The sequence below is a fragment of the Gracilinanus agilis genome, chromosome 2 (genome assembly GCF_016433145.1).
Source record: "Gracilinanus agilis isolate LMUSP501 chromosome 2, AgileGrace, whole genome shotgun sequence".
NCBI lineage: Eukaryota > Metazoa > Chordata > Mammalia > Didelphimorphia > Didelphidae > Gracilinanus > Gracilinanus agilis.
Window position 1 is genome coordinate 481545533 of NC_058131.1, and position 22950 is coordinate 481568482.

At 41.2% G+C, this 22950-nt stretch overlaps 1 protein-coding gene across 1 annotated transcript; it reads left to right on the forward strand.

Moving 5' to 3' along the window:
- The first annotated feature begins 18356 nt into the window (after nt 1–18356).
- On the forward strand, nt 18357–21976 carry FOS (Fos proto-oncogene, AP-1 transcription factor subunit). Its single transcript, XM_044664949.1, has 4 exons — nt 18357–18615; nt 19481–19729; nt 20241–20348; nt 20474–21976. Exons 1-4 carry the CDS (start codon nt 18475–18477, stop codon nt 21113–21115), a joined length of 1140 nt encoding a protein of 379 aa, XP_044520884.1. The 5' UTR covers nt 18357–18474; the 3' UTR covers nt 21116–21976.
- Nucleotides 21977–22950: the final 974 nt, after the last annotated feature.

Below are 22950 nucleotides of genomic sequence, written 5' to 3' on the forward strand. Positions count from 1 at the left end.
CCATTTCCTTCTCCAGCTCATTTTACAGATAAAGAAACTGAGGCAAACAGGGTGAAATAACTTGCCCAGGTCACACAGCTAGTAAGTATCTGAGACCGTATTTGAACTCGAGTCTTCCTGACTCCAGGCTCTGTACTCTATCCTCTTACCCTTCAGCTGCCTACTCTTTCTACTACTCCAAACTAATTCTTAAAGCCTGAGAGGTATAAGGCATTGACCCTACTCTCAAGAAGCTTACAGTCTAGTAAGTCATGTTCTTTAGTTCTAGACTACATGACATTAACCAATCACTTGTTGGTATACTATGGTTGACTCATTCCAGATATTATTGAGATTTTCTTTCTTTACTGGTTTGTGAGTATCAAGTTCACTTGTTTTTCACTCCCTGGAACAATTAGTACCAACCAGGATGTGAACCATCTGTTCTCTGAGAACTGAACTCTAACCTCTCCCTCCCATAACAATGGAATTCACACAGGACCTTTAAGAATATGCTGGCATGAAATTGTTTTGGGAACTGAAAAATTCATCTTTATGGGCTTAAAGTCCAGGCTCCTAATCCTTTGACTTATCTTTTCCTTTTGCTTCTGAATTTTCTCTGCTTGATTTAAAAAAAATCATGATCTTCCCTTCTAATTTTCATCAGTAAGTTACACCATCCAGTTCATATACTTGGTTGTATTAACAAAGAAACAGTTCGTGTAGTTCTGTATAGACTTTATATTTACAGGAACCAAAGGTTGGCTGATGCCCATATGTCTTGTAGAATAGCCTTTAGTAGAGACCGAAGAGCCAAGTGCCCAATGTTCGTGAGAAGCTAGGATCCCCTAATCACACAGTACACTTCCTGGGACTTCCTCCGTACATCAGTGGAACCTGGAAAAGAAGCATTGCCACTGGAGAAAGTAATTGTCTTGTTTATTATTCTACTGTTTTGTTCTAAAGTACCCCAGGCTGAATACTCTGTTACTCTCTTACAATGTCTTTTTTCAAGCCCAGGAAAAGGAATATATTTAGGTATGCAATTTATGGGTTGAAGAATTTTTACTCTACATCATCCTCTTTTTAAAGAAAAGTTGCTATAAAATGGTAGGATGTATCTTTAAAAAAATTTTTAATGGATGTCTTAATTTTTTTTTTTTTTACATTAGAGACATTTCTAGTTCTTCCTTCTCCTCTCCTCTCAACCTCTTCAAAACTAAATCCTTGGGTAGAGCTAGGTGGCTCAGTGAATTGAGAGCCAAGACAGGAGGTCTTGGATTCAAATGTGACCTCAGATACTTCCTAGCTGTATGACTCTAGGCAAGTCACTTAACTGAACATGCCTACTTACCACTCCTCTGCCTTGGAACCAATTCATGGTGTCAATTTCAAGGCAGAAGGTAAGGAGTAAAATAAAATTTTTTTGAATCCTTCTTTGCTTCTTATTTTTTTTTTTTGGTAATATTTTATTTTTGCCCAGTTACACACAGAAATTTTTTAAAATTTGTTTCTCACATTTTGGGTTCTAAATTATCTGTTTCTTCTTCCCCTCTTTCCTCCCTGAGCCGGGAAGCAATTTGATGTAGGTTATATGTGCTATCAGGTGTTACATATTTCCTTATTTGTTATGCTGTAGAAGAAGCCATGTATCACTAAAAAAAATTCATGAAGAAAATAAAGGGGAAATTGTATGTTTCAATCCCAATTCAGACTCCATCAGTTCTTTCTCTGGCAGTGGATAGCAGTTTTCATCACGAATCCTTTGGAGTTGTCTTGGATCATTGTTTTGCTAAGTCATTTATAGTTGATCATTTTACAATATTGCTGTTACTGTATACAATATTCCACTGGTTCTGCTCACTTCACTTTGAATCAGTTCATGTAAATCTCCTGAATCCTTCTTTGTGACCAAGAAAAATGGATAAGTAGAATATCTGTTATAGTGGTTACATTGCATAGTGTATATGGCATTCTGCCCTGGTAGTCCCTTGTCTCTTCACCGAGAAGAATATTTCATGATTTCTTTTCCAGGACCATTATTGAGTTTTAGCATGCATTTTTTTTTGTGGTAGAGATTATGAAGGCATGGACATCATTAGATTCAACACTCTACAATTAGCCTCTATAATCTTAAATGGATCAAATGAGTCAACTACCAGGTTCTCCATAACACAAGTTACAATTTGAGAGCCCAAGACTGTGGAGCAACCCATACTTCACCAAAATAACTCTATTATAATTGTTTTAACCCTTATTTTTCATCTTGAAATCAATACTAAGCAGTAGGGCTAGGCAAAGGGGGTTAAGTGACTTTCCCAGGGTCACACAGCTAGAAAGTATTTGAAGTCACATTTGAACCCAGGATCTCCTGTCTCTGAGTCAGCTCTCAATCTACTGAACTATCTAACTTCCCCTCTCTTATCATTTGTGAGCACAAGGAAGAAGACACATTCAGATTTAATAAGTCATGTCTCAAAAATGAAAAAAAGGGGAAATCCCAGTGAAGATTTGGAAGAGATAGAGATAACTTCTGGCTTGTGAGACTCAAGGAAAGCTTCATGACAGACAGCAGATGAACTGGGCTTTGAAGGGTCTGACTTAAGGGGGAAGCATATATGTATTTTTTTTTCATTACAGGACCCAAACATGAAAAATGGCTGATCATTTCTGATTGGATTTTAACGTCAGGAATTTGTTGTACACTGGGACAGGCGTTGGTTCTAGAGCCATAAGACTCTAAAACACAATGTTTGAATCCTAATTCCACTACTTTACCATTTGTATGACTATGGATAAGTCATTAGCCTCTGAGTCACTTTCCTCATTTATAAAATTAAGGTATTTGACTCTAGGACCTGTAAAGTCCCTTCTAGCCCAAGTCTATAATCTGAGAACTTTAGGAACTTTCAGTAAGAAGCACTTACAGTGGTGATTGTCATATAGTAATAGCTTAATAAATGCTGACTGTCCGATAGAGGCATAAAAGAAGACCACCCAAATTCTCTTTGGAGTACTGGTGACAAGACTGTAAGGGAGCAATTTGAACTCTGGGTATAATCCTGCCAAGTTTCTCAACACCAATTAAATTGGTGTCAACCAATAAGCAGATTGGGTAGAGGGTAAGGAATTGGGCACATTGGTACTGTGGGCTGAGAGTCGAGTTTGGAAGTGTGGATAGTAAGACACCCTCTCATTCTGTCCAGTTGTATTATGAACTAGGATGGTTGACTCATCTGTACCATTTGAGAAGATGGAGGACTGTACTAATTAATTCAACAATATCAATGTGAGAATCTGTAGGTGACTTTCTTGATGGTAATTACCCAAGACAATATTTTGGAGCATGAGAAAATTCTTTCTTCCCTGAAGCATAATTCTCCACCAATGGAAAAATAGCAAGCAGGGTGTGACTTTCTGATAGGAATGCTTATAAATAAATCCCTTATCAGCACCTTAAGGTTTTTCTTTTTCTAATATAAACTAAACTAATTGAAGATTCGCTTAATTTAAATATATTCTATCTACACTAGAAAATATGTATTGATTTTTAATGGATTTTGGTGGCCATTTACCTAACCAGGCCAAAAGGGAGGTGGAAAAAATGAAGTAATTGTAATTTGGAATTGCTTCTATGTGATATGGCCTCAGTTTTCTATTGTTTTAGCAGGAGGACACAAAAATCACCTGGATGAATATGCGTGCAATAGAGTCAATGTGTAGGTAATGTGTAGGACTTGGATTCATGAAGACCTTGATTTAAATCCTGCCACTGATGCATTTTAGCTATGGAACTCTTGGGTCTTGGTTTCCTTCTTGGTAAATTGGGATGAGAATATACTGTAGTATCTGGAGGGTTGTCCCTTGAGTTCAGAAGATGTGAGCTCAAGGCCTGTCTCTAACACATATTAGCTTCATAATTATGAGCAATATTTGGGTTTTGTTTGTTTTTAAACCCTTACCTTCTGTCTTAGAATCAATGCTAAGATTCCAAGGCAGAAGAGTGGTAAGGGCTAGGCAATGAGGATTAAGTGACTTGCCCAGTCACATAGCTAGGAAGTGTCTGAGGTCGGATTTGAATCCAGGACCTCGGGTCTCCAGGCCTCTATATCCACTGAGCTTTTTTTTTTGGTTTTGTTTTGAGCAATTTGTTTAATATTGCAGGGTTTCATGAATACTCCAAAATCTGGATTTGTAATCAAATGTTGGCTCTGCCACTTTAATCAGTATTTGACCTTAGGCAAGTCATTTAACTTCTCTGGGCCTCAGTTTCCTCATGTTATGGATCTTAAATGATCTCTGGAATCACTTCCAGCTCAGCAGTGATGAATTTTGCCATTTTAAGTTACAGGCAAATTGCTACTCTGCATCAGTGGAGGGTGTTTCCATGTTGGGAATTCCTTATACCAATGAAATTGCAGGTTTAGAAAAAAGAACAAATGGTGATAAGAATCCCAGCAGGCTCTACCTCAAAGCATCATTGTGAGGCTCAAATGGGAAAACCTACATTAAAAAGCTTTGCAAACTTTAAAGCACCATATAAATGTCAATGATTATTATTACAAAAGTACTTGATAATCCCTGAAGTGCCTATACTTTTACAAAATGATTATTGTTATTAGTACTAAATAAATATTTGTTGAATGTTGAATGAAGGACTGACTGTTTTCCTTCAGTTTCCTCAACCCCAACCAGTATGGTAGAATAACATTTCCTGCAATGCCATGTTCATTTTGTTTTTTGTTCCAGTTCCAAGCTCGAATGTCTACCAGCTTAGTTAACCTATAGAATTTTACTTGCCTAGAATCAGATGATAATAATTATAATTCACGTTTATATAGAACCTGAAGGTTTACAGAGCAATGCACTCCTAATGGCTTTATGAAGTAGAGTCAGTATTATTATGTCCATTTGGCAGATGAAGAAATCAAGTCTCAGAGAGAGGTGAAGTGAGTTACTTCAGTCCATGAAAGAGCAATCTCTTGGATTTTTTGAATCCAAGCCCAATCCAAGTACATTCCCCACCATACCACATTGTCTCATAGATGAACATCAAAGAGAAAGTTATCCTTGGCTTACAGATCCACATTCCAAAATGCCAATCTGATTGGACATCTCTTGTGTTCATTGGCTAGAGTAAAACCACATGATGCTCTCCAGCTGGCACTCCCATTTTGGCAGGTGGTCAAGGTATTCTAAGCTATCTGGTTATCTAGGAGATGATAACAGTGTTGTTATAAAGAGATGATGAACCCTGCTGACAAATATGCAGACTAGGAATATGGTGTCACTAAACATGCCCCTGCAATGACATCCAGCTGTGAATGAACAGCATCTGGGAGAGGTGTAATTTTGAATTTACCCTGGAGAGCAGCAGGGTGTCAGTACCAAATTCAGGCCTCTGGTTATTCCAAAAATAAAATTCTTGAAATGCCTAATTGACATACCTGGAATTCTCTCCTTTCTCCATTCTAACTACTGACCTCCCTGGCTTCCCAACTAAAATCCTACTTTGTACAGGAACCTTTCCCTAATCCCTCTTACTTCCCTCTCTTAATTATTTCTTATTTATTCTATATGGAGCTGGCACTGCATACATTTGTTTATATGTTGGATGTGTAATTGGATTGTAAATAGTCAAGGACTATCTTTTACCCCTCCTTGTATCCAACAATGCTTAGCACAGTGCCTGACAATTAGGAAACATTTATTGAATTGAATTGAAAATTACTATGGATGCCTACTACATAGGCATTTGTGTGTGAAATGCATAAATCAAAAGAAGTTGAGAGTGATTTTATTTTATTTACAACAGGTAAGCATTCAGGTACCAATTATGCATCACAGTAAGGAGTGTCTGAAAATTGGTGGCTTGGGAGCACTGCACATTTAAAATGGCACCGAGACTTTGGGGACACTGTGTATAATACCATGTTCAGGGTACTACATGAAAAGCAATTGGATAGAAATCCAGAAGAAAATATGTGATTTATCACTTGTTTATATGGGTGTGTGATTTACGGTTTTGGTTCTAAAGGATTGCTCTTTTGCAAAAATGAATAATATAGAAATAGGTTTGAGTGATTTTATATATATATATATATATATATATATATATATATATATATGTATGTATAACCCAGTGGAATTGCTTGTCAATTCTGGGAATAGGGAGGGATGAGGGGAGGGAGAAAACATGAATCATGTAACCATGGACAAAAAAATTTTTTTAATTAAAAAAAAGGCATTTGGGGGTTAGGTTGCTCAGTGGCTAGAGAGCCAGGTCTGGAGATGGGACGACTGGGGTTCAAATCTGATCACAAACACTTCTAGCTGTGTGACTCTGGGCAAATCACTTAACCCCTCTTGCCTAGCTAGCCCTTACTGCTCTTTTGCCTTGGAACTGATATTTAGTATCAATCCTAAAACAGAAGGTGAGGATTTAACCAGAAAAGGAAAGAAAAAGAAAAGCAACTGATCCTTTCCTCAAGGCATTTTACACATGCCTACCATTCCAAGGTAGGATCAAAGATTTAGATAGAGAGGTGATCTAGGAGGACATTTCATTCAGCTTCCTCATTTCGCATGTAGCCTTTGTCTAGGAAGGTTTGTACTCATGTTTGAAGGTAAAAATGAAAGAAAAGGGTTCTCCCTCCCTTGGAAGGCAGGCATTATGGACCTAGTCCAGGCACTCTTTTTCTTTTCTCATCAGGCATGACCTGTTCTCAAATCATCACCCTTAACCCCACCCCTATGGAGGGATGTCTCTTCAAGTCTGTGTGTGTTTGATGGCAGGAAGAGGACGGGGTGCTAAAGGAAAAGGGAAAAGGGAGAAGTCATTGAGACCCACTGCTAGCAATGCTGATTGATTTCCTTCTACCTATGGCCTCAAATCCCAGATCCCAGCTTTACCCGCTTTGGGGCATTTATTAAACTTAATAAATCAATATTATTTTTTTTTCATATAAGTCCTAAGTTCCCAACTGGTTTTGCCTTATACTAAGGTAGTCACTTCTGTCTTCTGCACCTCCTTGTTCACAAATAATGAAACACACAAATCAAAAAAAAGTTATGATCCATCATATTTTATCTACAGTAATCGAGCATTAAAGTACCAATTAAATCAGGAATTATGGACAAACTTAAAGGATAGAGAATCTGTATGAGACATTGGCTCTCTGGGACATGAAGGGAGTGGGGAGAGGCACTGTCCATATGAATCCTTCCTTACTGATAGGGCTTGCCTCTCTCTGGGACCTCAGCTTGGCCCATCTGGCCTTGGTGGTTGATGATGGTGACAGAACTGTTTCCTTTTCTCACCGTCACACACAAGCCAGCTTCCCCCTTTTACCCTCACTCTTCAGTGTCTATACCCTTGCTCTTGTTTCACCAACTCCAATCAAACCAAGGGCTCAGCCTCATTCTTCCCAGGGCTAGACAGGTGTGGAGACAACAGCATCCATGGCCATGATGTCACGTCCCACCTCCCTCCTTTCTATTGTCACCCTGGTACTATAGAGAAGTCTGGTATAATCTTTGTGCACTCACTCACTTCTGGATCCTGATGAGATATTTTGCCAGCCCCCCACCCACCACCCCCTCATTCCCTTTAAGGAGTGGAGGCATAAAAGACTTACAAATTTCCAGCTCAAAACAGCAGAACTTTTGTTCCTAGCTGTATTTGTCCTTGGTGGAGAGGATAAAAAGGACAACATACAGAAGAGGAAACTAAAATCAAGAGGGGAAGGAAGGAACAAGAATTTCTGAAGCACCCACTGTGATATACTAGGCACTGTGCTATTGAACCTCCTGACAGCCCTGGGAGATAAGCCCTATCATTGCTCCTATTCTACAGCTGAGAAAACTGAGGCAGACAGAGGTAAAGTGACTGGAAGGATGTAGGGTGTCGCATAATTGGTAAGTGTCAATGTCTGGAGTTTGAGTGTAGGTCTTTTTAACTCCAGGTTCATCCTGTGTGCTACCTAGTTACTTAGGGTCACACAGCTAGTAAGTGGGAAAATCCAATATTCTAATCCAAGTTCTCTGACTCCAAACCCAGGGTTCTTTCTATTGTAGTATTATTGCCTACTAGGAAAATTTAAGGGAGTTTACTTACTGGCAATTCTAGGTGGCTCAATGGATAGAGCACTGAGCCTGGAGTCAAGAATGCTCATCTTCCTGAGTTCAAATCTGGCCTTAAACACTTACTGGCTGTATAGTCATTTAACCCTGTTTGCCTCAGTTTCTTCATTTGTAAAATGAACTGGAGAAGGAAATGGCAAACCACTTCAGTGTCTTTGCTAAGAAAACCCCATAATGGGGTCAGGAAGACACAATTGAAAGAACTGAAAACAAAATATCTAAGCCAATTGACCATTTATTGATTTATTCAATCAATCAGCCAATACAGATTTAGCACATCTAGGTACCCAACACTATTAAACTGAAAAGATTGGCCAGGATATTAATTTCATATGGGAATTTCTTTTCTTTTAATAGAAAATTGTTATAGGCTCTTAATTTCCTCAGTAAATGATAAAAAGAAAGAATCTTGGGAGATGTCCTGGTTGGAATTCCACCTCATCCTAACTAGAATTACTAGGCAGATATCTAGAAACTGAAACTGAAATACCAGGTTGCTAGGCAAGGGATGGGAAGTGGGTCTATTCAGTGTTGAGAATTTGTTAACCCCTCATCCTCTCAGCTTGAGCCAGCTGGAACTGGATGTGAGAGAGCTAAATGTTAAAATTTCAAGGGGAGCATTTATATATCTTGGAAGTCAGCAAATGATCCAAATCAAGGCTTGGTTGTTTTGTTGATTGTTTAGATTCAGAGAAAATGTTAATAATGCAAATTAAACTTAAAAGTATGTTGTAGAGGGGCAGCTAGCTAGCACAGTGAATAGAGAACTAGGCCTGGAGAGGGGAGGTCCTGGGTTCAAATTTGACCTCAGACCCTTCCTATCTGTGTGACTCTGGGCGAGTCACTTAACCCCAACTGCCTAGCCTTTGCTGCAATTCTGTCTTAGAACTGATAGTAGGACAGAAAATAAGGATTTTTTAAAAAAGAGTGTTGTAGGTATGCTTTTTTTTTTTTCACAGAGTCAATTGATAAACACTTACCAGTATACCATTGGCTAAGAACTTTCTAACTGATTGTTTAAAGAGAAGGCTCTTGAGAAATTTCTGGCACTATTCAGCGAAACTTCTATTTAGTACATGAATATATGTCAATATATTTGTGAACCCAAGGCAAATACTTTAATATTGATTTCCAAATAGCCTACCTTGTATTTCAGGGCCAACGCAGACATTTAAAACAAATTGGGACCATGCCAAATATCCCTAAAATGAAAAAATAAAATAAAATAATTCCCAGAAGAATATAAACTCTATAAGGGCAGGAATTACATTTTATTTCACTTTTATATCTCCAGAGCCTAGAATAGTGCCCAGGATGTCTTAGGTGTTTAATAAATGCCTAGAATGAGGAAGACTGCTCTTCCTGAGTTCAAATCTGGCCTTGGACATATATTAGTTGTGATCCTGGGTAAGTCACTTAACCCTGTCAGTCTTAGTTATCTCATCTGGAAAATGAGCTGGAGAAGGAAATGGCAAACCATTCCAGTGTGTCTTTGCCAAGAAAATCCCAAATGGGGTCACAAAAAGTTGGATTTGACTAAAACAACTGAAAAACAAGTTTTATAAAAATTAAATGATAACTGAGAAATTATCATAAAGGATAGATGATATAAAAATATCCCCTACCCCCAAACTGGACATATAGTCTTCCTTCTGCATATATACAGCCCCTAAGGAGGGTGGGCTCAAATTTAAAGTGCTTAGTAGGGGGCAGTGAGATGGCTTGGTGGAGAGAGGTCCAGGCCTAGAGATGGGAGGTCTTGGGTTAAAATTTGACCTCAAATGTGTGACCCTGGGCAAGTCACTTAATTCTCCATTGTCTAGCCCTTACTACCTTACTTACTGCTCTTCTACCTTAGAATTAAGCTTTCTGGAAAGAGAATTCAAGATTGCTTGCTTGAACCTACTTTTGCATGCATACTCCATTCTGGTCCCATAGCTATTTAAAAGAATTTTTATTCTCATGCAGTAAATCTGTAGGAAATAGTCATAAGATATTTGCACATGCAGTGAAGGGGGGAGAAGAGCCCCTCTATTATTTATGCCCCACAAGCAGGCATCATAGTTTTGGTTCTAAGATGGAAGCTAAGGGTTTTAAATAAATAAATAAACAAATAATTAAACATATTTGGTATAAAATCTTCCCCACCACCCAACTCAGGGTGTGTATATGCATGCTTCTTGGCTCTGGGAGCTTTGCTTCCTTTTTAGAGACCTCATCAAGTTCATTTCTGCATATGGGGTAGCTAATGGAAAAGACTAGCACCTCTGGGATGAGGGCTTGCTGAGCCCTTTTCAGGGCTGCTCATTCACCTTCAGTGTCCACCTCTCACCCAGCTCTCACTTGTGGCTCCAAGAACCTGTGACATGCTGTGGCCACATCCCCAGTAAAATCATCTCAGCAGACTGGCTAACCAGTTTGAGGGAATGAGAAAAATTTGTTCCAATGGCCATGAAGGCAGCTGATGCAGGTGTTATGGAGCACTTAGAGCTTGGTCAGACATCAAGGGCTCCAAGATCATCTACTGCATCCTGGGCCATCGCCAGTGGTCTTGATTTTGGGTCCTCCCACTGGTCTTGGATGACTCTGGAAGAGAGAGGAAGCTTGATGTCTTTGTACAACTCTGCTTCACTTAAATCCAACTCATGAGACAGTCAAGACGTCACTAGTGATGCCATCGGTGCTCTTGGAAAACTAAGGACAAACAATAGCCGATGGATATATTGCTCCTTTTCTCAACTGGTTTTGGCTGCCAGGTAGATTCATTGCTGGACTGAATCAAACAGATTGGTCCTTAGGGTTATTATACTGGCTCTTTCTCATTGGACTCAGCTACTACTGCCATCGGTCAACTGAATATGGCCCTGGTGGGACACTGGATAGCTTTGAAGGATCTCCTGATCTTACTGGTCAGTTGGATGCTTTCATCTAAAAAGAAACTCTCTTACCCCAGATCAAAAAAGGATACACACAAAAGAGATCAAAGAAATATGGGCACCATAGACACATGCTATCTGGGTGGGGGAGACAAAACAATTCGCTCTCATCTCTAGTAGCAGCATACAGAAATCTTCCTCACTCAGAAAACTTCCAGGAAAAAGAATCCAAGATGACTTACTTGAACCTACTTTTGCATACATATTCCATTCTAGCCCAACAGCCAATTATAAAAGGAGTTTTAACCTCATGTAGTAAACCTGCAGGAAACAGTCATAGGATATCTGCCCATGTTCTGAAGTGGGAGAAGAGCCCCTCTATTGTTTATGCCTCAAAGCAGGCTCATCAAGCTCCAGGTGGATTGGAACCAGACGGGGCATCTTGCTCATTCTCTGAGGATTGGGTCATCATCTACCATATCATGCTTTGGTCAGGATTTTTCTGCATTAAAAAAAAAAAAAGGCAATGTCCTTCCATTCATTGTTTTAAAAAATGGTTGTGTAACATAAGAAACCATTGCAAATTATATCTGAGACATCTACCACCCTAGAGGGTGTAATATGACCAACCATTATCCATTCTTTGCCCTACCCAGAATGATTATGAAAGGATTTTCACCATGTCAGAGAACTTGAAAGTTGTGGTATCTCAGTAAGGGTGTGTTGCTAGTCTCTAGGTTTAGTGACGTGGAGAGAATTCTTTAATTCTGATAGCAAAATCCACCAGAGTCATAAAACATCATCCCAGGATAAGGCATTGCCAGGAGGCTCAAGAGGGCCTACCTGTCCATTATTGTTCTTCTCATAGTATGAAATGTAGGTCAACGAAGTTAGGCTTGACTAACAGGATTCGTGTTCAATCCTGCCAGTTACGATGCAAGATGCTGTGACATACAGGGTGAAATTTATAGGTCTTAGCAACAGAAACGGCACCCCGCATCTTTGGAGCCAGCTGGAGTATATTCCAAGGGCCATATAAAGCTTCAAAAAAGAAGCAGAAGAAGGATCCAATTGAATCATCATCTCTTGTCCTGATGCCAAGAGTGTTTCAGAATGAAAACACATTTGTGCCCAAAGTGGCCAAATCCTCAGCCCTAATTAATCTGCGGGGGAGGGAATTCTATGGAGAAAGTATTTTAAGGCATGGACTATCCCTGTGTTCTCCCTCTGAGCCACAAGATGAAGTAACTTTGCCCCCACGACCTCTATTGTCCTCGTGCATGTATGGAAGGCCAAAACTGGGCATGGCTAATTCTTCTTGCCATCTCCAGGCGCTTGGCCTGGAGAAGTAACAGTGTGGTAACAAACAGTCATCTCGAAGTAGACAATGTGGCTTTCATAGATAGGCACTGACTGCCTTCCTCGTGAGGCTCATTAACAGGCATTTGCTTTATCCTTCCTCATTCACCATTGGAGGTTTTCTTTCTAATTATGGGTCCGAACTCGTGAGAAGTAGCCCAAACTTCTTGTTACTTCACATTTTGCAATTCTCAGCTATACACATATAGGCACATATCCTGGTAGATTTTCGAATGGAAGAGCCATTTATTTAGAGATGGAAGAAACTTCAGAGGTCATCTAGTCCGATCCCCTGTTTTTACATTTAAGGAAACAGAGACCCAAAGAAGTTAAGTGACTCCTTCTAGGCCACACGTATCTTTAACAAAGCTGGGATTTGAATGTAGGTCCTCTTGCTCCAGATCCAATGCTCTTTCTGACCTCTTTATATTCAGAAAGGTTTCCAGAATGCTATATAAATCTCATCATTAATATTAATCCCTTCTCTCAGAGATAATTTACCACTTATACTGTATATTTCAACATTATCCTATCAATCCATTAGATTGTAAATTCCTTGAGGGCAGGGACTCTTTTGCCTTTTTTTTGGTGTATCTCTATTACTTGGCACAGTGGCTGGCACCTAGTAGATGATGAATACATAATTAATACATATTTGTTTGTTGCTTGTACATGGCCATTTGTATGTTGCTTTGGCCTTCCAGGGTGAGCTCCCTGAGGACAGGGACTGTTTTGCATCTCTAGTGCTCAGCACAGTACCTGGTGTATAGTAGATACTTGATAAAGATTTATTGACTTGATTTATTTAGACAATCCAGGTAGGATCTTTGTCACTGTTACCGATCCACTGACTGGGGATGTGAGAGGAGAGAAGCCATTTAACTTGGTGAGAAGCCACTCTCTCAAGGTCGAAGAAGAAGTCTTTCTGACTGGAGGTCTCGTGCTCAGACCACAGCTCTTCACCACCAGACCACACTTCCCTAAATAAATAAATACTTCTGCATGTTGTGTGCAGACTGTGCGCAGAGACATTTACGTAGGAGGTGAGGATAGCAGCCTTTCACTTAATGTAGCAACACTAAGCTAAAAAATATTTACTGACTTCACTTAACATCTCCTGAGAAAGCCTTTTGAATCAACAGTTCGATTTTGTGTGTTAGCTTTAATTTAAATGCCACTGAGGTATAGAAAAAACAAGGAATTATATACTTAGTTGGAAATGAGTAAAAGCAAGTAAGGTTTCTATTTGAGGTTGTTTGGGTTTTTTTTTTAACCCTTACTTTCCATCTTGGAATTAATACTAAGTATTGGTTCTAAGATAGAAGAGCTGTAAGAGCTAGGAGATTAGGGTTAAGTGACTTGCCCAGGGTCACATAGCTAGGAGGCATGTGAAGTCAGACTTGAACCCAGAATCCCCTGTCTCTAGGCCTGGCTCTCTATCATTGAGCCACCTAGCTGCTCTTCTATTTGAGTTTTAAAAATTTAAAAAGATGAATTTCCCAGTGTCCAAGAAATATAATGATATAATGTAATAGATGGAATATAGGTCTTGATTTCATGAGCACCTTGCTTGAAAATCCCTCCTCATGGTGGATTGCTTGATGGTTTTGAGCTGCAACAGTATTAAAGCTAATCAGGTATCTTTACTAAGCCTGAACCAAATAAAGTGAATCCTTCTCTGCCTAAGGATGGGTGAATCAGCTCAGATCAGAAAAATTGAGTATGTTAAAGCTTCCAAGAAGTGATATTGGTGGGGGGTGGGGAGCTGGGGAGCTCAGTGGATTGAGAGCCAGGCCTAGAGATGGGAGGTCCTAGGTTCGAATCTGACCTCAGACACTTCCCAGCTGTGTGACCCTGGGCAAGTCTCTTAACCCCCATTGCCTAGCCCTTACCACTCAATATCAATACATAGTATTGATTCCAAGATGGAAGGTAAAGGTTTAAAAAAAAAAAGAAGTAATATTGGTATCAGGCCTTGAGAGATTGGTATACTCCCAGCCTTGGAGAGAGGAGATCCCATCAAGAAAAGAAAAAAAGAGAAAAGAAAAGAAAAGAAAAAAAAAAAAAAAGAAAAGAAAAATTATGTCTCAGACATTCTGGCAGCTCACTTAAGCATTCTGCCTCAGTTTCTTCATCTGTAAAAAGAGGGCAGTAATACTTGTAGCACTATCACTAAGTTGTTGTGAGGATTGTGATAATATATGATAAGTGCTTTGTAGATTTCTGGCATCATTATTATTTTTTCAAAAATCATGTGACTAAGATGTTTTGGTTTACTATATACAATATCCCAGGAAAGTACCACATACTTTATTCATGTACTTGAAGAGTCTATGCTTGAGGGTAACACCATACTTATATCACATGCTAAATGAAAGTGAAAGATTCTATAATAAAATGAATTTTCATTTAAAAAAGATATTCCTCCTCTATCTTTGCTTAAGTCCTACTGTGATGCCCTATTATGATATGGAAGTGACCCTGAGATATTCTAACAAAAAATCTCTGGCAAATCCTACTAATTGAAATAAAGGTTCAAAAGCAGAAATGCAGCCAAGCTGGAAAAAACACTTGCCCCCTGGGTTGAGTTCCATCTATTACCTTATTCCCCTTCTCCTCCATTTGCATGGATTGTCAAAAGAATTATGGGAACACTGTTGAGAACACTGAGAGGCCTTCAAACTCCAAACTTGGCAGGTTGATGGGAGGCCCAGCCTCTAAAATGCTAATGCTGACAAGCTACAAGGAACCACAAGGAATTTCTAACCCCAAGTCAGACAAAAACTTCTGATAGAAACCCTACTCTAGGTGAATTCTAAAACAAGATTAAACAAATAGATAAGTCTGTGAATACTATTTAGCTGGGATTACTCTGTGTCCAGAAAACCTTGGCACCAATGATTAGAACTGTTTTGTTGAAGATGAAGTACCCTTTATGGCCTGGGGTTCTAGAAGTGACCGATTCTCACCATGGAAGGAAAAGCTGCTGAGAGTTCTTGTTTCTCTCTGACTCTGTCTGTCTGTCTGTCTCTCCTTTATTTTAAGGGGGTAGCTTTCAGGAAAAGGAGAATATGGAGGGATATATTTGGAAATGAAGTCGATGTCACAACTAAAGATATCAATAACACTAAACTGCAACCCAACAACAATACAACCCTAAGAGACAGTTCTCTTTGATCTACCTGGGGAGAGGGGGATGGATTTCATGAGCTTTTCAGATCTTTTCCAGCTCTAATTTTGATGTAATAGAGCATTAGAGAGAGCAGACATAAGAGAACCTAAAGATTCTTTTTTCACTATCTCCTTTGAAAATAATGGAAAAAGAGGAAGGGAATGCACAAATTCTTGAGATGACACAGTTCTTATCCAGTGTTGATTCTAGAGGCCTTCAAGGGGAACTGAATGAAAATATTACCTATTTTCTCTTAACTATCTGAAAGACCAAGCTGGGAATCAAAAGGGAGGTCAGACTCAAGGAATTTGGAACATTGACCTAATTTTTTCAGATCTGATAAAGAAAGGGAGTGAAGGATGATGGGAAAAGAGTACTGCTTTTTATCATAGATTTATCTGCTTTCATAACACTTATCTTTTTAACGGACCAAGGGGAGTAGAATGCCGAAAAGTCGAGAAGATGGGATTAGAGAAGAGAGCAAGATCTTTTAGGATTCAGAGCTGCTCTAATAGGTCTTTTTTTTTAGTAGCGAACAAAGGGGTGGGGATTGACGACTCTCGTGTCTAAAGCTTAGCAACATAAGCCAAACAGTGACATAAAATGATGAAATTCTGTTTTCACCTTTGCTCTGACAGAGTATCACAAAAATAGCACATGGCCCAGTTCCACGAATCTCCTTCTCTCTCCTTTCTCCCTCTTTTTGCTCCCCCTCCCCTCCCATTTGGTTCAGATCTCTAAGAATGGAGGTTACAGCACAGCAGCTGAGGCAGCAGCGGCGGTGGCGGCAGCCGCAGGAACAAAAAAAAAAAACAAAAAAACATCAGTCACTGAACTTAGCAAATGATCTCAAACCTCGGGATGCAGCCACAGCACCAACAGATCCCATCATCCTTCCCAGAAAGGATCTGGCATCGAGTTCTCCCAAGCGCCTGGGCTGCTGCTCCCTGCAGCGGTCGCCTGGATACTTGAACTGAAGGCTCATGTTTGTTGCTGTAAACAGCAGCTTCCCTGTTACTATCTATAGCCGGGATCTTTTTGGCTCCTGTGTGAAACTGACTGGGAAGCAAATCGGCTGTCGGACTCCAGGCATAGCCCTAAACAATCCAGGCAATGACCTAACGCGTGCCAGGGGACCTGCGTGATATCCCAATTCACCCCCCCCACCCCACCCCCAGACACACCACCACTGTCTGGGGGCGTCTTCAGATTTCGTTGTAACCAATAATATTGCAGTTGTTACCTATACAGAATTGAGGTACAGAGACATCACTCTCCTTTAGCCACCCTCCCCCCCCCCCCCCCGTCCCCTAGTGCTTTTTTTTTTTTTTACTGCAGCAAACGCCACTGGTTTTTTTTGTTTTTTGTTTTTTTTTTTTTTTTTTTGACTCAAAGGTCGCCAAGCCGAGCCTCGGTTTCCCAGGCAAAAATCAGGGGTTGTTGTTGTGGCTGCTCCTGGCGTAGAAATGTTATTGTCAGTACTTGGTGTTTTAGACGGGTCTTGGCACTGGCAGACTGCACGCTCCAGACGACTTTCTCGCAATAGAAACTTCGTGTCTTCCGGACTGCGGAGATACTTCTGGGCTGCTTGTATTTTTCCGGACCATTTGAAAGAACCAGTTCATTGAGCTAAACGTCTTCCTTAGCTTAGAGTCCCCATTCCACCCACGCTCCTCATCCCCAAACTGGAAGCACCTATTGATTGCTCATTTTGTGAATCTGATTTCATAAGGTGAACTAGATAAACTCTTTTTTGTTCTGCGGGAAGGGACGGGGGTTCCCCCACTCACACATCTGGCTTAGCTTTGCCCACGCGGAGCCGAACTCCGACCCCCCACCTCCCCGGTCTCCTTACAGCCTAGTTGGATCTAGTTATAAGGTGGCAAATTCCCCTTTACATAGTGGTTTGCAAGACAAATATCTATTGATTTTTTCTTTTTTTTTTTTTCTCTCCTCAGTTATCAACAAAACAAACAAAACACAATAATTCCACTTGCGCGGGGGGGGGGGGGGAAGAAATCACCTTCCCTCCCACTCCTAACATTTCCCTCCTCCTAGCATCATAGATAAAGTAAGCTATTCTTTCTAAAGCCTTTGTATTTTCTGACATTCTCTTGCAAATTTAGTGACCATTCGATTGCCTGGAGCCTGAGAAGAGACCCGAGTCCCGGTCTCGGCAAAATTGAGAGAACTGGTCCTTGGGGACGAAGTAATAGTGTAGGTCAAGGGGCAGATCTCTAAAATCCTGGGGCTCTGCACTCGTGTCAACACCCAGAAGACTCTTATCAATCTCTCGGGCCCCGAATAACTGGAGGTTATAGCGCCACTAAGCAGTAGAAAAAAAGGTGATAAAGTTTGATCACTTCGTTTCCCTTCCCCCTCTCCCCTCCCCTCAAAGCTCTCCGGTCTACCCTACCCTTCAACTACTTGGCTTCAGCTCTATAGCAATTCCCGTCAGTCCCTCCCCCTTTACACAGGATGTTTCCCATATTAGGACATCTGCGTCAGCAGGTTTCCAGGCCTCGGAACACTGAATTATGAAATATGGGGGGATGTTTCTCAGGAACCTCTCATTTGGGGTCCATTCTTCCACTTAAAATTCATTTAAAGAAATCCTACGTATTCTAAAAATGATCTTAATAAAGGACAGGAAGGTGCAAATGAAAGGAAACTCTTAAAAAACGAATGCAGCAGCCTGCAGTGTAACCAGTCACCCCTCCTTAGGAGTGGAACTCCACTGACGTCAGCTCATTCATGAAATGCTGGGAGTCTTAAATCCTTATAAAAGGAGCAGCTTAGCTCTCGTACTCCAAACCGCATCTGCAGCAAGCCACTGCTACCGGGACAGAGCAGCTGAGCGGGGATCGCGCTCATACAAAGCAAAGCAGACTGCTTAGATCTGTCCCCGCCCCCTCAACCCTTCCCCGGGGTTTTACAAATTTCACCATGATGTACCAAGGATTCAACGCCGAATACGAAGCATCCTCCTCCCGATGCAGCAGCGCTTCCCCGGCGGGGGATAGCCTGTCTTATTATCACTCCCCGGCTGACTCCTTCTCCAGCATGGGCTCTCCTGTCAACTCACAGGTAAGAGACTGCGCTATCCGAGGAGCCTACCGCTCCGGGGAGTTTCCTTCTGATCAAGCCCGAGGGGACTTGTTTGGGGGACTAAGTGGAGGAGGAGGAGGAGAGGTGCCTTTAAGTCGAGAGGCTACCGGGCTGCTACTATTCTTAGGCTTTGACAGTATCATGAATATTCACAGTCAGGCTTCAATGAAGAGTTCTGACGGCACTCTTAGGGGGAAATACTGCTTCTTTCTCTTTGGCTACAGAGTAGACTTCTCTTTTAGAGCCACTTTCCAAAGAAAAGTAGCTTTCTACTTCCTAGCAGCCCTCCCCATCACGTTCCCCGCACTATTTGCTGCTTATGTCTGATAAGCGTAAGGGGAAACGTGTCACGGAAAAAGGCTAGCATCGTTCTAGATGATGGAAGGCGTCAGAAAAACAGCTTTCCCTTTGCCTAGGTAGATTACTCCCCTCCGCAAAGGAACGGGAGGAGGAAGGGGGTGGGGGTGGCGAGGGTGCAAGCTGGAGGGTGTGTAAGGCAGTTTCATTGATAAAAAGCGAGTTCATTGAGGAGACTCCGGAGCGGCGCCTGCGTCAGTGCAGACGTCAGGGATATTTATAACAAACCTCCTTTCATGTGAATGATGCTGAGGGGATAACGGGGAACTGTAGCTGCCTGGATAGAGGCGAGTTTACAGAGCACTTCAGGGGAAATGGGAAGACCCTTTCAAATGGAAATAGGATATTTTAAGGGAAATACTTCCTGAAGGAGATCATTTCCTTCATTGCAGTTGCTGCTTGCAGCAGAGAATTCACTTCACCTCATCTACTTCTGAAACCTGGAGTCACACTAACGTCAGCTTTTCTTTCTTTCTTTTTCTTTTAGGATTTCTGCACAGATCTGGCAGTTTCCAGTGCCAACTTTATACCGACTGTGACTGCCATATCGACAAGCCCAGACCTGCAGTGGCTGGTCCAGCCCACCCTCATCTCTTCTGTAGCTCCATCCCAGACCAGAGTCCATCCTTATGGAGTCCCTACTCCTTCAGCTGCTGTTTACTCTAGGGCTGGTATTGTGAAGACTACCGCAGGAGGCAGAGGGCAAAGCATTGGCAGGAGGGGCAAAGTTGAGCAGGTGAATATATTTCTGGGTAACCCTTTCATACAAGTGGAGAAAAGGGTAGTAATGGGATTCATGGATTGAGTTGTCTGATGAAAAGTTTGTCAGGGACACTGATTCTGAATGTCTTCCCTCTGAGTCAGAAACATGCACCTGAGACCACTGCCACCCTGTTAGTTGTATACCACCACCATTACTTCTCCCAGCACAATTTGATTTGTAATGGGCAAATTAGGATAGATAGACCACTTTTAAGCTAACAAGCTATTCAAAAGGGAAGGACTCTAGGACTCTGATGTAACAGAAGCTGGAGTTTTCTTTGTTCTCTGGTTGAGGATCTTATTTTACATGCAAGTCACACCCAGTCTGCAACTGCAGGTTGGAAATGGCCTCACCCAAGAGACTATTAAGATAAAGAGTTGGGGGGGGGGGACAGGTGGCCATAGGGACAGGTGGGATGGTGAATGGAGGTGATACTGTAAAAAGTATAACTGAACATTAAATGTATATTTGTTTGTTTTTCTAGCTTTCCCCAGAAGAAGAGGAGAAAAGAAGGATCAGGAGAGAAAGGAACAAGATGGCTGCAGCCAAATGTCGAAATAGAAGGAGAGAGCTCACTGACACACTCCAAGCGGTAGGTATCTACTTTGGACCCTGGAGATTGAGGAAAAAAGTTGCCTCTCTGCCATGGGAGAACAGGGAGTACCTAGTTGAACTCATACAAGCCTTATATTTTTCCTTTGTCCCCTTTGTCTACAGGAGACAGACCAACTAGAAGATGAAAAATCTGCTTTGCAAACTGAGATAGCCAACCTTCTGAAGGAGAAGGAAAAGCTTGAATTCATCCTGGCGGCCCATCGACCTGCCTGCAAGATCCCTGATGAATTGGGCTTCCCAGAAGAAATGACAGCTGACTCCCTTGATCTCACTGGTGGCTTGTCTGAGGCTGCTACCCCAGAATCAGAGGAAGCCTTCTCCTTGCCCCTCTTGCAGGAGACAGAACCCAAACCTTCTGTGGAACCAGTCAAGAACATCAACAGTTTGGAGCTGAAGGCTGAGCCCTTTGATGACTTCCTCTTCCCAGCTTCCTCCAGGCCTGGTGGCTTAGAATCTGCGGCCCGTTCGGTGCCTGACATGGACCTGGCTGGCTCCTTCTATGCAGCAGACTGGGAGCCTCTGCATAGCACCTCTCTGGGTTTGGGAGTAGCAGCTGACCTAGAGCCACTGTGCACCCCAGTGGTCACCTGCACACCGACCTGCACCACCTATACGTCTTCCTTCGTCTTCACCTACCCAGAAGCTGACTCCTTCCCCAGCTGTGCGGCAGCCCACCGGAAGGGCAGCAGCAGCAATGAGCCCTCTTCTGACTCACTGAGCTCCCCGACCCTGCTGGCTTTGTGAGCAGAGGAGGTGAGGGTGAGGGTAGGAGGCACAGACAAGAGCCCCGGAGCTGTGGGTTCTGCTGCTGTTGCTGCCACTGCCACCACCATCACGCTGGAGCTTTTGCATCACATTACCGAAACGAGAAACGCGTCTTCCCCTCAGTGGTTTCTGTAGACCCTGGGAAGGCAGATGTCTGTGCGTGAATCAAACCAGGCCATGAGCCCTCAAGGACATGGATGATCCCACATGTGGACTTGAGTCCTTACCTCTTCCAGAGATGTAGCAAAACGCATGGAGTGTGTATCGTTCCCAGTGACACATCTGAGAGCTGGTAGTTAGTAGCATGCTGAGCCAGGCCTGGGTCTGTGTCTCTTTCTCTTTCTCCTTAGTCTTCTCATAGCATTAACTAATCTATTGGGTTCATTATTGGAATTAACCTGGTGCTGGATATTTCCAAATTGTATCTAGTGCAGCTGATTTTAACAATAACTACTGTGTTTCTGGCAATAGTGTGTTCTGATGATTAGAAATGACCAATGTTAACTAAGAAAAGATATGACTTTATTTTCTAGTAGATAGAAATAAATAGCTAAATCCATGTACTGTAGTTTTCTTCTACATCAATGTTCATCGTAATGTTACTGATCATGCATTGTTAAGGTGGTCTGAATGTTCTGACATTAACAGTTTTCCATGAAAACGTTTTTATTGTGTTTTTAATTTATTTATTAAGATGGATTATCAGATATTTATATTTTTATTTTATTTTTTTCTACCTTGAGGTCTTTTGACATGTGGAAAGTGAATTTGAATGAAATTTTAAGCATTGTTTGCTTATTGTTCAAACATTGTCAATAAAAGCATTTAAGTTGAATGCGACAAATGTGAAATTCTCTTTCTATGACTTGTGAAACTTTGAAGTGTTTTCTAGTCACATATTATCAAAGGAAGGGACATGACCCTCTTTCTGAGAACAAAGAGAAAAAATATATTTCCTTAGCTGTTAAGATAGCAAAATCTTTCCAGGATTAACTTTTTTTTTACAAATAGGAACTTACAGATTTGTAAAGATTCTCTCCGTACTTAAGAAGCCTTTTGCTGGGATGGGCTCTTTCTCCTCGTTCTCTTTCTCATCAGCACATGAACATATCATGATGGGTATATTAGTGTGAATTCCAATCCACCTTGCCTTGCATAGATCTGGAGTTGAAAGGGACCTTAGCAGTCAAGTAGTCTAACTCTTTTGTTTTATAGAGGAAGAAAAGAGGTCCAGTAAACTTAAGTTTAGGCCCAAGTAGACGAGTTACATAATAAATAGCATTGTGGGATCAACCCCAGCTTCTCCGACTTGAATCTAGGATTCCTTTCTTGGGCAACAATGCATCCCTCACCCTGTTCTTTTCCACCATCTTGATAACTCCCCGTTTCCCCCTTATTGGTTGAAAGCTTACCTTTTGACCTTTTTACATTTCATGAGTGTAGAGCCAACCAATGGGTTGGCTATTATTATTTACTCTAGCCACATGAATTTTAGGTCTCCTTTTCTGATAAACATTTCCCTGAATATCTTTTCTCTCACAAAAAAAAAAAAAAATTCTACCTAATCATAGATTTAGAGCTGGAAGAGACATCAGAAGTCAACGAGCCAAATAGCTTCATTTTATGGGTAAGAAAACAGGTTTGGAATGGTTAAGTGTTGTGCTTAGGGGTCATGTCTGAAGTGTACCTCAAACCAAAATCTTCCTAACTCTTAATTATTGTACCCTATCCACCCTAACATACTGCTTCTAATTCCTTGAAGAGTATAAAAACACAAGAAGCTATCCTAGTTTTAAATAGTTCATTTTAGTAAT